The sequence below is a fragment of the Hemicordylus capensis genome, chromosome 4, assembly GCF_027244095.1.
Source record: "Hemicordylus capensis ecotype Gifberg chromosome 4, rHemCap1.1.pri, whole genome shotgun sequence".
NCBI classification, from domain to species: Eukaryota; Metazoa; Chordata; class Lepidosauria; order Squamata; family Cordylidae; genus Hemicordylus; species Hemicordylus capensis.
This window is the reverse complement of record NC_069660.1, coordinates 248168903-248184932: the sequence shown is the minus strand read 5'-3', so window position 1 is coordinate 248184932 and position 16030 is coordinate 248168903. Positions and strand designations below refer to the sequence as shown.

Below are 16030 nucleotides of genomic sequence, written 5' to 3'. Positions count from 1 at the left end.
GTGTTTGATAGGAGAGTGTGACTTCCAGAGTTGGAAGGAAGCAATCGTTGGGGGAGGTAACGATTTTGTATCCGTGCATGATGGTGCCGAGAACCCAGTTGTCTGAAATGATTATTTTCCAAGCATGGAAGAAGAGAGACAGATGACCAGGACCATCTGGCCTTGGGTTACCGAGTGAAGGATTGTTGGGATGGCACCTGACATCAGGCCTGCCACAGGAGCATCCATAATTGGAACCTGGAACATGGCAGACGCTGTTTGAGAGACTAAAATTTATTAACAAGCTGAGAAGGCCTATGGGCTGCAGGCATCTGCCACTCCTGCTTCACCATATCAGAGAAGCAGTCTGAGAAATGGAACAGCAAATTCTGGGACATTGCCACTGGGGAAAAATAGAGCCACCCTGGATGGAGCGGGGCCTTTGTTGCTACCCCAGTATGTTAATGGCTTTGTGGAAGAAATGTATGAAGTCATTTGGAATGAAGAGTCCATGTGATTGTGAATAGTGTTCAGTTTAGTCATCGGACCATTCATCCTCTTTTCTAGATTCCAGGTCTAGGTCTGGATTGTCTGGTAGCTCCACAGGGCTTTCCACTGTTTCAGTGGACGGTGGGTTAAGCAGCTCTACATCAGGCACCCCTGGGTGGAGATCTGGAAAACCGTATACAAAAATAGCCAATGAGTTAGATGAGGACCTCCAAACCCTCTTACTTTTACTGTGCTTGCTGGACATTCTTCTTTTTGAGACTTTTTATGCTTATATCTTTCTCATCTTTTTATGAGGGCTGGAAGAATTAGACAAGGAAGATGACTCCCCCTCTCCTTTGCCTGTTTCTGGAAGGATTTAGAGCACCTGCTTTGTGGCGGAGATTTATCAAGCATGCCTTGGAACCATTCTTGCCAGGCAGTTGGAACCTCCACTGGTATGGTAAGTGTTCGGGTTTGTAGATGAGCAGGAAGAACGGGGGTAGGGGGAGTGTGTGAAGGCCCTGGTCTCACCACTTCTAGTGTGAATGGTCTTTCCGTAGTTGGTGGCTCTCTGGACTTCTCAGGCCCCGATGTATCCGACTGAATTGGTTTGGCCAGCATCTCTTTCCATGGGGCAAGGGATGGAAGGGTGGGTGGCTGCCCCTGTCCCTTTTCGGGTGGAGGCGCTTGTGGTTGCTCCAGGCTGGGAATCTACCTGCTAGGAGCACGCCTGCCCATTGCTGTGTCAGTCCCGCCTTTTGCCTGATCCTGTAGAAACAAGCAGTGGTCCAGCTGGAGGAGTAGTGTGAAATGGTCTTTTGGGCAGCCGTGTAGTAGAGACTGCTAGACCCAGTACAGCCTCCACATAGCCAGACTGGAGTGTGGGCTGTGCATTGGCTGCCTCCATTGTTTGTAGTGTTAGGGGCAACTTAGGATGGATGCACTTCTCAGGTTGCCACATCCCGGGAGCTGTGGAACCTGAAGGGTCTTCCATGGGGTTGGGCCTGCTCCCTCCTTCCCCCAACACTGGTGAGGACCATGTATAAATATAAATATAAAACATAAAATGAATAAAATGTTGTCATCAGTATGCCTACTGCTGGAAGCATCATCAGCATTGGTTGGTGGAGAGACCAGCCTGCCTTCCTTTGTGCTCCTTGCTTCCCCTTCAGCATGAGAATGTGCTGAATTTGTCTGGCCTGCTCCATTAACAGCAGGAGGAATATAAATGGGAAGGAGAGGAAGTGGAAGAGAAAACTGGGTGGGTTTTATTGTTTTCTGTTTTTAGAGAAAGGTAAGGGCACAGAGTAGTAGCAAGATAAATGAGAAAAAAGAGGAAAAACTATGAACACAACAAGAACAGAGAGGAGAGACAGCTAAGGCAAGGAAACAATCTCTGGAGCTATGCAGGACTAACAGAACTGTGTGGGGCTTATCCTCCCCAGGGCTTATAAAAGCTCAACAATTAACTGAAGCCCTGCCCTCTGGAGCACATGGGGAGGATAAACCACATGAGATGTCCTCATGCAGCAGCTGAGAAAACTTCCGACCATCTGGTTTGCTGGCTGCAACAGGGATTATGGCCATACTGTAAAAATCCTAGACCTACAATAGCCCCTTCAAGTTTAGAACACTCAATTGGGTGGCAGTGGCCTATTAAATGTCTGCTGTTTGGAACAGCTACAATCCATTACTGCCATCTTCACTATGTTTGAGCAGCTCTCAGAGGTTAAATGCCTGAATACTAGTGGAATAACTAAAGTACAACATTGAACTATGCACAACATAGGCATGGAAGGCTGTAAGAGGAGCAGCTCTTATCAAAAGCAGTCCTAGATTCTTTCATTTAAAAGAACAAAACAAAGTTAACAAAGCACCAACGTTAGCTGCTACTGAGAGGTTCATGGCACCGAAGAAAGCTGCAAAGGTAGACTGCACTATGCCCTTAAATACTAAGGGAATCAGATTACCCTAGTATTTAGGAGAACTTGGCAAGTAAGCAGGGGACACCCTAGTTCACATCACTGCATTTGATGTGGATACCACAAGAAATGATTTCACAGCATGTACCAATGGGTTTGGCAGTTTTACAGGTATTACAAGTATTTCGGAATAACAGAATTTTGGTAAAATCAATCTTAAACCTATTTGTTCAAAATTTCAGTGGAATAGCAGTCAAGAGTATCAGCTGATAGACACCAGAATAAGTCATTTAGGATTTTTGGTGGTTAGAATATGCCAGACAGAAGGCATATTTATAGGGCTTTTTACAAAGGATCTAGTAAGACAGCATATTTAAGAAGCAGCCCACTAGTCTTTCCTTTTCAAATGTTTATGAACTACTAACTTAGTCATGGGGTCATTTACCAATTCCTTCTACTACAGAAGCTTCTCCTTTCTACTTCAGTACAAGTGTATGATGCAAATTATCTAGATCCTCTAGTATGAAGGATACGGACTTAAGCATTGAGACCAACTGCAAAACCCTTCTGGTTCTACAATTTCACATTTCTCAATGTGAACAAAGTCTCAAACCAACATACTAGTACTCACTTGAGCAAGATAAAGCAGTTCTTTAGCACCCTCTGCTGTTTAAACAAAGGCCATACATTTAATTCTATTTTAAGTACTCCATTGTTCTAGAATAAGCAGAGTCTTCAATATCTAGAACTACGTATAGCCTGCAAAATGTGAGCAAGAAGCTGTTAATCACAATCTAAATGGAGTAGTTTAATTTAATGCAGGATTAGACACAGAGCACTATTGGACACTAAGAAGCTATGGGTTGATCCAAGTACTTTGTCTTTTCATACAAACACAATATCAAACTGGTCCATCTAGCCTAGTACTGGCAGCAGCTCCACAAGGCCTCAGACATGCGACTTGCCAGGCCATTAGACTCAACAGCATTTTAATTGGTTCTGGGTTCTCATTTCAGAACTACTCCTATCCATACATGTAAAAAGTAAAATAAAGCATCTGCACAGAACTGAGAGAAACATTCAACAGCACTGCAATACATAGCAAAGCTGAATTGCATTATCCAGATACATATCTGCTTACAAGCTTGTTCACACATTTGTTGGTGGTGTAATTTTCTGTGCATGCACCACCGAGGGGACTGGCTACAATATTAAAAGCAATGCTTAAATTGAGGACACACTTGCATGCTCAATGCTCTCAGTTCCTGGGATGCAGAAGCAACACAAGTATGGATACATGGATATCCTCAGCCTAGAGCTTTCCTCCTGTGTTGTGTGACTGCGGTACTGGCCCTGTGATAGTGAGCATGGATTGCCCCCTTGGCTTGCATTTGGATAGGAGATGACATGTGAGCCGTAGAAAGATATTTTCCTTAGGAGATGGAGCCATAGCTCAGTGAAAGAGCATATATTTGCTTGCATGCAGAAGGTTCCAGGTTCATTCCTTGGCATCTGAGGCAGGGCTGAGAGAGACTCCTACCTGAAATCTGCCAGTTAGTGCAGACAATACTAAGCTAGATGGACCAATGGTCTGACTTGGCAGCTTCCTATGTATGTTAGGATGAAAAGTTTTAGATTAGTCTTGTGTGTGTAAAATACTGCTGCAAAAAAGTGAAGCACAATACAGAAGAGTCCCCCCTCAAAGGAGCAGAAGTTCCCCAAGTTTCATGTAAATGGGAAAACATCCCCAATTAGAGCAGCGCTTGAATTAACTGATGGGGGGAAGGTAGGGAAAACCCTTAACGAAACCCACAAACTTTATTCCCTGACTGCCCCCAATTTTAGACAAACTAGGCTGTCCCACAGCCTTCTAAGACGGATGCTAAAGGGGGGCTCTAGTCCCCTGTAGTCCAAGCACTGAATGAGAGCCCGAGGACAGAGATGACATATTCAGGACTTATTATGAACAAGCAGCATTACCACCTCTATTCTTACGGTAAGCTTTTTCCAGAGCACTTGGCATTACGTTAGTCCTTGGAGGACAAGAAGAGCTCATACAGCCACTTTAACAGAAGAGGCAGGAGAAGCTTCTTACACTGCAACGCCCTCACTTTTCCGCATTCCAGAGCATCGAGGCGCTTCCTACAGTGTTTTGCTGGTACACTCTTGTCCTGGCACACTAAGGGAGCAGGCTTGCTCTTACCTTAGGATGTTGTACAAGATGCCACTCTTTCTGCCACCTCTCTCCCTGCATCAAGAGTAACTCTTGCATTACATGGTTTTTTGACAAAAGCTGGCACAATCCCACCAGCAGCTAGCATGGCACTAGTTCAAGGGACAGGCTGGAGCCCAGCACAGCAAAATGGACCATTCTGCAGCTACTCTAGAAGCAGGCTATTAGATTACACTAGGGCTGCACAACAGCTTGAGCCCTCCTGCAGACACTGGACTACAACTCCCATCATACCCGACTATTGGCTACTGTGACTGAGATTTGAGGGAGCTGTAGTCCAAAAACAGCTGGAGGGCCAAAGCTGTGCATCCTGGATTACACCATTCAGATAACCACCTGTCTTTCTCATCCATTCCCCAAGCTACATTAATATGCCAACTCCTCCTCCAATGCCAGTTTTGATGCAAGAGAAACAAGGAAGGGTTTTCCACCCAATTAGTGTCCAAAGCTAGGAGATAACTTCCCAGCTAAAGATGACCAGCTTCCCAGTGCAAACCACTACAGCCATCTAATTTCAGCTGGAATCCATGAATATAACTCATCATCCTTTCCAATAACCTTTGCTTAACTGTTTGTTCAAGTCATTTTATTCATGCTGTCTTAGGAAGTAAAATTTCCAAATCTAGTTAAAGATTTCTAAAGGGAAAAATATGAACAAAGGGGAAAAATGAGATTGTATCTTTAGTATTCATACGTGAGCATCAATTCTCTTTCCTCCTAAGTCACAGATATATTCGCCCTCTTCGGATGTTATCTTCATAACACTCACGCTTACAGCTGCAAAAGTGGGGAGAAAGTCTCAAGCAGGAGCTGTCACTTATTCCTGTCTTTCATCCCCTCCTGCTGGGAGCTCATAAAAATTGTTTGTGTGAAGTGGGGAGATGCCATACCTGTGATGGCCAGCACTTCTGTGAGCAGCAACCCGATCGTCCAAGGTTGCCGCTCATGGAAGCGCTAGCCACCAGTTACATCAATCCCCTCTGTACACACACAGATCCATAACAGGGCATGTGAACTCCTGGGTGGGACTTCCTCCCTGCTTTTGCAGCTGTAAGTATGAGTGCTGTGAGGGCAATTAACATCTAAAGAGGGCTATTGACATTCTGCATTGTGTCCGTTTCAATAAGTCAGTTCCAGACAGATCAAAGACTCCACAATATAGAAGAACTAGAGCTATCAGCTAGCTCAGCAAGAAGTCTGGACTCCAGGAGAATAGAACCCAATCAAGTGCATGGTGTTAGTATCTCAAACAGCTGTCAAGGCAAATTTCTTAGGCTTTCCCCTTCATTAGCAATTGAACACTGCAACCAAGGAAGTGAGAACACCCATCAGAAGGCTTAAATATGTGTTCAAGCACAACTTGCATCTCCATGTTGTCTGCTCTTAAAAAAAACCAGACTTCCCTATAGCGATACAAACTTCTGACTGTTTGTTTTTACCTGAAGGATGATGTTCCATTCTCTCTTATTTTACTTCTCTGCACAGGAGATGCTTGAAGCGACATAATTTTGTTTCCTGGCAGGGTAATTTGTTTCACAATAGAACCTAAAAGATGAACAATCCCACAGCAATGAGCAAAATCTAAGATGACATTCAATACATACTCTGAAGAAAAATCTGTGAGCATGTGTCCCATTTTTAAATGAAAGCGGCATGTGTGTGTCAAAGTTACCAATCCACTCTTCAGTTGCATTGTCTGGATGGCTCTTTTACTAGGACAAGGACAACTTTGCCTTTTTACTGGGTAAGGTTTAGTGCCTGTGATATAAGCAAGCTCTGTGGGTAACACTGCTCAACAGAAAGGAGGCTATCCCAGCTGTTTTTTAAAGCACAGATAATCAGTGGGTTGCATGAGGTCCAAATATCCTCTTTGAAGGTTGCTCATGTGTTGCATGGATACTGCATTGTGCCAATACTCAGTCATCTGCCATTGGGAAAATTCAGTTCACCTCCCACCTACTGGGTCTACTAAAAGCAAGTGCCATGGGCAATGCAGTTGTCCGTGTGCCATGCGGCATGCAACACCAACCGCTGCCCCTAGTTCTATTTAAGTATCCTTCTGGGCCAAGGGCTCTTAAGCCAAGGCTGTAAAATTTCAGTCCTCCAGCTTTTGCCTTATCACCCCTGACTATATGCCACTGGCTGAAAATGATGGGAGTTGTAGTCCAACAATAGTTAGGCTGAAGTTGTGCAGCCCCGTCTTAAGCTGTACCACTGTACCAACTAAAGTATACACGGTGAAAAATATAGTTAAAAGAGCAGCTGAAGTTTCATCTCAGGAATATAAGGGACAGGATATAGAAAAAGCTAGGAATCTAGTAGAGATAAATGGATATAAATTCCCCTTAAGCAGAACAGGGGGTTCCAAATATGAGGTAGGCTTACCTGTGTTAAAGATTCCCTTTGTTTATTATTTCTAATATTTATTTCTAATATTTTTTATTAGGCAATGCCAGAAAGGCTTAAGGAAATATGGGATCAAGTCTAATGTAGTGTGCTCAACCACTAAAACCTTGAAGCAACAGCTAGTAAAATCCAGATTGTATGACAAAAAGTGAGAAACTAAAGCCTGCCCAGTCTGTGAAAATGGGCAAGGTAATTGCAAGTAGAAAGGGGTTGTCTATAAAATCACTTGTGGAGAATGTGGTGAGAATTACATAGGGGAAACAGGAAGACATCTGATCACCAGATACAAAGACCTAGCAAATTCTAAATACATAAACAGGGGAAAATCATGGTTGATACATATGAAAGACATAATGGAATAACAATGCCTCTTAAAGTAAGCATTTTAGAATCTGAACAGGGTACACTTAAAAGGTAAGGGAAGCATTTTATTTGGATAAACTATGGCCTGAGGTCAACGGCAAAGAAGAAATGAAGGAAATCTTAAAGTACATAGGCCATTAAAGGGTGCAACTAACATTTTTGTTTCACACCCTTCCTCTCCCATGTTTTTTTCCTCAGTGTCAGCAATAAACAGGCATAGCTATGAGGCATCATTCTTCCCCTCCTCTCCCTGTTACATATTATAAGAGGGTGGATTTTAAACAGTGGGACATAGAACACTGAAACTGATGTATATACGTCGAAACGTCTGTTCTTTGTTGCAGTTCCCTTTTTATTTTTTAACTTAAGCAATAAAAAAAGGTCTGGAGAGAAGTTTTGAAGCAGATCCATCATGTGTATTGTGTCACCATTATACCAATTACTTAAGACTTTAGATTTCTTTATTTTTAAAGGGGCTCTATTCAGACATGCCTAACTATGATTAAAGAAGCTTAACTTTGTGCATTAGTAAGATGTCTGAATTGCCAAGCCTTGAGCTTACAAGAAACCATGGTTTGAAGCACTGCCAACTATGGTTTGGTGCAATGTCTCAACTGAGAAACTGTAGGTTTCACCTTTGCTTGACCTTCAAAGGGAGAGCTGAGCAGATGAAAAGTGACAGCAGAAGAACAGCTCAAAACTATGGCTTGCCTAGCGCTTCAGGAATTCCCAGGGTTTGAGTTTTAATCATTTGGGTAAATTATGGTCTGGACTGATTCCTAAAGTAAGCCAGAGAATACAGCTGTACCTGCAGGAAGTTGGTTAGCCCGGATCAAAGCACTGAATGGTGTTTTTCCTGCCAATTTGTTCACAACAGGGAGTGCTGAAGACGGTTGAGGGGTGGTTACTTTTTTCAAGATGCTTCCAGATGGCTGCTGGACTATCTGGAAAAAAGTTACATCAGAACAAACTAAAGGTAAACATTAAAAAAACAGAGTGAAGCAACATAAGCAATCACAACTGCAAAGCACCCGTGCCTATCTTTAAGATAAACCACATTTTCATACATTCAAATACTTGAACTGTGGACAAGAAGTCTTTCAATTCAAGTTTGTAGCTAAAATTAACATGTCCAAACAGCTTCAAAATCTGACCAACACCTTGGCAACGTCAAGCAGCAGCAAACATTTTACTCTACTGTGCTTTAGATAAACATTGCCTTTTAATGGTGTTTTTAAATTGCTATTTTTTAACAAATTTATTGTTGGTGTATTTGTGGTTTTGTTTTGTTTTATAATGAGACACAGTACAGTTTCTGTAGAAAGGCAGGACATATTGTAATATTTGTGCACTATACAGTTTGTCCTCCTAGTGTCAGATTAAATCAAAGTGAAATCACAGGGAACTACTGACAAGATTCAAAAAAACAAGTATTGGAAGCAGTTTTGCCTTGTTTCACAGTTACACTGTAGATCTCCACTCTGTGTGTATTTAGTAATAAGATTATTTACAGTTCACAAGATAAAGTTTAAATCTAACTTTTCTCCTGCTGTTATACCAACGATTACCAATAAAATACTACTGTGGTGAAGCTGAGTTTGTCATGAAGTTTTTCAGTTCAGCAAACAGAACAGGCAAGAAATTTTTAATTCCCGCTCAAAAGGAAAGACCAACTCAGTAGTTAAGATTTAGTACTAAGCCCCTTTCTCACTACATCAGCGACTGTCTAAAGCTCATGAACCCCTTAACTGCTTCTTTCCAACTTGCATATAGACTTTTTAAAAGTACGTCTTAGAAGATCTGTGAAGTTAATAGAGATCATAGATACAGTGGCACTTTATTATATATAGATGTATAATATATCAGGCAGTATATAAATATGATAAATAAGATATGCTAATATATTGGAAGGGGGAAAGAGTACACACTGCCCTGCCTACACAGACTTTGAATTGCTGGCTGAGTTGTACTGCTTAAAGTTAGCACTTCAATTGACTAATGTCAATAAAAACAATGGATGCCAAAAGCTTTGCATATCAGATCCTACATAAAATTCCCTTACCAGCTGCTTTACTTTCACCCCCTGTGAGGTTCGAACTGACTGGGGAAGGATGGACTTGGGATGGGCAACTCGGATAGTGATTGGAGTTCCAGTCACTGGCATTACAGACTGAAGGGATGTGGTTACTGCCTTGGTAGGTGCTGCAGCAGCAGTCAAGACCGGCTTTACAGCTTGGAGAGAAGAAGTTGTTGCCACGGCAGACACGGCTGATTTCACAGAACTGAGAGCAGAGTGCGCTTCTGATGACACTGCTGGGACAAGAACTGGTTTAGCAACTTGAAAGGAAGTGGTCACCATTGGCATGGAAGAGGTTGGATGCACAGCCTTAACAGTGTTTATAGTTGTTGCCGTCGTCAGTTGAGTAGAGGGAATAGGATTTGGACTGTGAAGAGAAAGGGTTCCTGCTGACAAGGCATGGGCAGGCTGAACAAACTGAAGGGAGCCAGATCCTCTTGTCACCAATGCTGTACAGGGGGTTGGACCCGAAATCAGAGAGGAGGGTATCCCCAGTGGAGTTCTAGGAGTTTGAAGGGAGGCTGTAGTCACAGGAGTGCTGGTAGCTACTACTGAAGAAGTTTTTGCAGTAATGCATGCTGGAGGAGCTGTTTGCACTGCAGACTGTTGCAGACACTGTTGTATAAAGTTCTGTGTGTTGGGCATTAACTGTCGTAAGGCAATCATACTTTTCTAGGAAAGAAGAAAAAGTCGTTACAGCTCTGCATTTTACTTCCACAATCCAGACCTTACTACTATACATATTTTTATGAGAGAACACTGTTCAAAGTTGTCAGTGCCACTGCCAAAAAGGTAAGATGACTTCTAGCAGACCTGCTGATGAACAGTGAAACTGGTCACACTTGAATGTAAGGAAGCTAATCTGCATTTTAGCACAAGTTTGACAAACACTAGTTAGCCTCCATTGAGGTGGTCTGAATACAAATCTCACAAGTCTGAGCATTTGCATGTTACAAAGTGCATTGCCAGTACTTTTCCAGTATTTCATTCCTGTCTTAAGCACATAAGTGAAGCAGTTCTGATCTCCTAAAGACAGATATTTGTACATTTCCTCTGCAAGCTGAGTATGTAAGAGTGCACAGGATTATGACCTTGTATTTAGCAGAGCCAATTTCTATATAGTCTTCACCAAGTCTAATCATGGCTCAAAGTTCTCCAAAGTTCCACAAGATCTCTAGTATAACTGTTTCTCTCTTCTAGGTTTAGTAGCAAAATGGCTTCCCATGTGAGAAATTTTGTAACCAATACTGGTAACATAGCTCCATGAGATATTTGTTAGGGGGTGAAATGTGATTCCCTGTTGAATCAATTTGGATTGAATTGGGGATGACTTGCAAATTTGACCACAAACTGAATCACCTTCAAAATAGAGGGCCTGATTTGGGGTCAAGGAGAATCAACCCTTATTCAACCCAAATCAATTTGGGTAATTCTAACGCCATTTTGAGGCCCATTTCCCCAGAAAAACAGGCCACAAAATGGTGCTTCTTTCTGGAGAGAGCTGGTCTACCAGTTGCAATTGACAGGTATACCAGCCCTCTGCTCCAGACTTAACACGTCAGGCTGCCACGGAGGACAGATCTACCCATCGATGCCAATTAGTAGACCAGCTCTCCCGGAGGGGGTGGGAGTGCTATTTTGAGGCCCATTTACCCAGTAAAATGGACCTCAACATGGCATGCAAATCACTTGAATCAATTCAAAGGCAGTTGGCTGCTTTTGACGAATCAGTTTGAGGGGTCCTAAAATTTGATTTGACCTTGAATCAGATTGCAGATTTTGATTCGTGCACAACCCTAATTTCTGTAGCCCCATGTATCCAAATCACATAGTTTTAGAGTGCAGTAAAGTAGCCTCCATTCATATAAAAGAATATAGCACTTAGGGGGATTTCATTAGCATTTCTCTTCATTTTTCTCTAAGCTTCTGCCAGAAGTTGATGTCTATATTGTTGTCTAATGCATGCAAAAAACCTTAATATTGAAAGCAGTCCTAAACTTGCTAACTTGGCAAATATCAGCCAGTGGAAACCTCCCAATGAAGCTGAATTGAATCAGATGTTTTGCATAACTTAATGCAGATATACAGAAAGTAGGCAAGGGGTGTAGTCCTAGAGTGCTTGCTGAACCTGGTTAAGCAGCAAGGACCTTTGGGCCACTGAATGAACAGGGATTTAGGTGGGGGATATAGGATTCCCAAAAATCCTGCATCCAAGTTCATAGAAACATAACGCACAAGAAGTGAAGAGGCTGCAGTTGTGTGATGCAGTTATATTACAACTTTGCAAGTAGAGAACTTTAGCAGTGGGGCTTTATGATTCAGTTTCCCACACAATCACCACATGGCTCATGTTACTTTGCTTTTCCACTAAGTTGTCCTGATGTCTTAAGCTGATCTCTTGAGTCACGAACAATCAACATTTTAGATTCTTAATTCAATGTGCCATTCTTTATGGCACATATTTTTCTTTTATGACATACCTTGAGAAAAGGGACAAGATATGGTTGTGGAGAAGACTTTAACTCAATGTACAGCTTTTTGGTAAATTCTTCTGGTTCAATTTTAGCTTCCTAGGTAGAAAAAGAAATTGTAGCACAAATGAAACATGTAGCTCCTCCAGACGTGCCTACAATCCTCCAGATGTGCCTACAACCCAGTAGTTCACTGACATTCTAGTATTAATGCTTAACTTTATATGCTGCATATTTTACTCAAATATATTGTAAATTAAGTAGCATGTTAAATGCCAAATATTAATAGTATTCTGTTCAAGTTAGTATGCACAGGTACATGCCATCAGTGGTTGCTAATGAGGAAAAGCACATTGTTCCTAGAAGCCTTGAAAAACAAGGATTACAATCTACACTTGAAGCCTACATGCCTTGAGACAGGTTTCTTTTAACAGATTTGCCATCACACTCTACAATAATGGAGCCACCTTTCCACTAGTTTAGTATAAAAAGATTACATCTTGCATCCAAAAGCAGCTACTAAGAAAAAAGCAATACCTTCCCATTGTTTTTACTATTTCTGTGTTTGTAGCAAAGACTACTAGAAGCAGAATTCACCCTGCCTATATTGCTCCCTTCAGATAAAATTGGGAATATTCACAATGTGACTTTATAATTAATCAGGATTATACCAAGAGTCAGACTTTCAGCACAGATGATAGCCTGAGCTTAATGAACAGAGTTTAAGAGGCTTCCCTTTATTTTTACAATCTTCAAAAGTTAGTTGACATATATAGACTACATATACTGGCTTCTAATTCATGGAACATGCTTATTTGAGACATCTGGCCAGTTTGGACAAATACCAGTCCATTGCATGCTACAGATCCTCCCCACCCACCTGGTGCACCATTGCTACCCCATATGGCTACGTGGGGGTGATATATCCAAATCACAGTTGACAAACTACTTTAATGTAGTATGACCATGACCATACAGAACAGCAACAGCACGCAGGTGAGAGGCAGCTATGCAATGGGCTGGCAATCACCAAAACAAACCCATTGTAGAAAAACCGATTTGAAGCGGGAGGGACACTTTCAACAATCCCAGTTCCCTTCAACCAATCTTCCCTCCAACACAGCCACTTCCCCTTGACAGCTTGCAGTATAGTACTTCCCTTTATCTTCACTTATTCAAATGTAAATCTCTGAGCTCAAAAAGATGGAGCTCGCCCATGAGGCTGAAAAGACCTGGATAAATAAAGGGCAAAACAGAACCAGTTGCCTCAGCCAACTCTGCTACCTCAACCACTCCAGGGAAAGACTCAGATTCCCTGAGTTCAAGGAAGGTGAGGATCCAGACCATTTTCTATCCAATTTTGAAAGGACCTGCCAGGGCTATAGCATTAAAGAGGACCTGTACATGAGGTACGCGAGGCCTCACTTGATTGGTTCCCTTCTGGCAGTGTCAACAGAAATGTCAGTCAGTGACAAAGAGTACTATGTGCTGTTCAAAGACATGGTTAAGTCCAGGCTAGGACTTACTCCAGAAAATGCCAAGCATAACTTCAGGGGTCTGAGGAAGAAAGTTGCAGTGCTTTATCAGACCAATGCCCACAAGTTAAAGAGAGCACTGCGCTCATGGCTGGAATGGGCAGAGGTGAAGACAGCTGAGGAAATCACAGAGCTAGTCCAGACTCAGAAATTCCTGACCCAACTGCCAGATCATCTCTTTGAACATGTCTTTGTTCAGGGGCCCAAGACCATTGAGGAATCTGCAGAGTGAGCACAGAAGATGGCTGCCTCCAGAGTTACAGGGGCACCTCAACGAGACTGCCCCAAGTTCATCCCAAAGTGGGAGGAGCCCCAGTGTCCTATCAAGGTGAGCCCAGGAGACACAAGTCACACACCACCTGCTACACCAGAAGGGGGCAGATGGACTGAGCAGGCCAGCCCCAGATGTTTTAAGTGTGGGAAAGTGGGACACTTCAAGGGGGACTGTCCCAAGGCTAACACCCTAATGAACAAAGTGTGTGTTAGGAGCCCAGAGGTGGTAGCTGCCCATAAGAGGCCACTTCCTTGTTTTGATGTGGAGGCTGTTCCACCCAAGAGGTGAGAGTGTGTTTGGGTTAACAGCCAGCCAACAAGTCACAGCATGGAGGGACACTGGCACCATGACCTCAGCCATACAGCCCTCACTCGTCAAGGCCTAGCAGTTTGCCCAGGCATCCCACGTGAGGACTACCTTCACCAAAGGACAGGCAGAAATGCCTCGGGTGAAGCTATCCATCTGGTGGGCTGACTAGAAAGGAGAAAGGGAGTTTGCAGTGATGGGAGAGCATCCCTGTGCCATGCTGATCGGAGAAGATTTAGCTGACTACGTTTGGGAGACTCTCCATCCAGGAGAGAAGGATGCCGTGATTGTGGAGCAAGAGAGGCTGATCCAAGGTACTTGGTCCCAGCCAGCCCCACCTATTCAAATGAGAGGCACACCTGCAGGCAGCATTGTTGGCAGGGAGAGAGAACCCAACCCGAGTGATGAGAGGCCCAGTGAGGGAGAAGTCCAGCTGCACTCAAGAACAGAGACTGATGCCCCTATCCCAGAGCGCCTGCAGCAGGCAAGTGACCAGGAGGGAGGAACTGCGGAGAAGAAGACAGAGCCGACAGAGATGCCAGGAGCCGTCATCAGCAGCAAGGTTGAAGAGTTCTGGAGAGAGCAGGAGGCAGACCCAAGTTTGGCACAACTGTAGGAAGAGGTGAGCTCCAACTCATCACACCTCAGTGAAACGCTGAGCTCCTCGATCATCATCCAGAATAGGTTGCTGTACCATGAATATATCCCTAACATTCACAGGGAGGGATGCAAACCCCAGAGGCAACTTATAGTACTTAAGAGACACCACTTGCACATCTTAGAGGTGGTGCATGCCCACCCAAATGGACACACGGGGGTGGAGAAAACAAAGAAAAGAGCAAGGAAAAACTTTTACTGGACTGGATTTGGCCAGGACTTGACTGAGTATGTTAAGTCATGTGAGGTTTGCCAGCAGGTGGGGAAGAGCCGGGACACGCCTGTACAATTCTTGCCTGGCCTAGGCACACCATTTCACAGAGTGGCAGTAGATATCCTGTGGCCTATCCAACCCAAGACCTCTAGGGGAAAACAATACAAAACAAAAATAGTGGGTTGTGCCACTAGGTGGCCAGAGGCGATTGCCCTGAGCCAGAAAGATACAAAGGCTGTAAGTCAGGCCCTCTTGGATATTTTTGCCAGGATTGGTTGGCCAGGGGAAGTCCTAACTGATGCAGGTGTCAAGTTCATACATAGGGTGATGAAGAAGCTTTGGAGCACCAATGGCGTTGAGCATCTCACCCCTGTGTCTGGCCAACATCTGACAGGTGGATCAGTGGGAGAAGCCAAAGGGACTTTGGAGGCCATGATCCAGAAGTTTATTATGGAATATTCCAAGGACTGGGACTTGTGGCTGCCACAGCTGTTGGAGGCCTACAGAGCTGTGCCACACTCTCAGAGGTTCTCCCTTTGAGCTATTCTATGGAGAAGAAGCCAGAGGGATTCTGGGACAGATTGAACTTCAGTGGGAAAGGAAGAACCCCTGCTAACTTGGCAAAGAGGCACCTTTTAACATGGTGATTCTCTTTATTTAGCAGGGGGAGAGTAACTGGCCCAATCCACCCCCAGCACAGTAACTCCAGTTACTGTTGCTGGTATCTATCTTACATTTCTTTTTAGATTGTAAGCCCTTTGGGGACAGGGTTGCATTATTTGTTTGTTATTTCTCTGTGTAAACCATCCTGAGCCATTTTTGGAAGGCCGATATAGAAACCAAACTAACAACAACAACAACACTACCACGCCCCCTGGAAGAAAATTTATTTGACTTTGGGGGCAAGCTCCAAGACACACTGGCAGGCAGATACCCTATCCTTTGCGCAGCACAATCTGTGCGAGGCCCAAACAGAGCCAAAGGTCTGGCCTACATGCCAAGGAGTGTGTATTTGATCCAGAACAGGTGCCAGTCCTCAGGCCAGCCGGGACCAATAAATCTAATGTGGAGATGTGGGGGAGGGAGTGTCAAACTACTTTAGAG

At 43.6% G+C, this 16030-nt stretch overlaps 1 protein-coding gene and 1 long non-coding RNA gene across 9 annotated transcripts in view; one reads left to right on the top strand and one right to left on the bottom strand.

The window, feature by feature from the left end:
• The window catches only part of LOC128324663 (uncharacterized), a 34342-nt gene extending 25359 nt beyond the window's left edge, over nt 1-8983 (top strand). For 5 of the 8 annotated variants that reach the window (XR_008307013.1, XR_008307011.1, XR_008307016.1 and 2 more), the window contains 3 exons: nt 784-928; nt 6109-6367; nt 8270-8983. This is a non-coding gene — a long non-coding RNA (uncharacterized LOC128324663). Of the gene's footprint in view, nt 1-783; nt 929-6108; nt 6368-7069; nt 7213-8269 lie in introns of those variants that run through there. The other 3 variants (XR_008307019.1, XR_008307017.1, XR_008307012.1) reach the window with 3 other exon arrangements.
• The window catches only part of TAF4B (TATA-box binding protein associated factor 4b), a 99633-nt gene that overhangs the window by 50483 nt on the left and 33120 nt on the right, over nt 1-16030 (bottom strand). Inside the window, exons 6-9 of the mRNA XM_053249470.1 lie at nt 11950-12039; nt 9455-10141; nt 8201-8336; nt 6063-6168 (exon numbers count right to left, since the gene is read on the bottom strand). Coding sequence (XP_053105445.1) covers nt 6063-6168; nt 8201-8336; nt 9455-10141; nt 11950-12039 — 1019 coding nt within the window. The remainder of the gene's footprint in view (nt 1-6062; nt 6169-8200; nt 8337-9454; nt 10142-11949; nt 12040-16030) is intronic.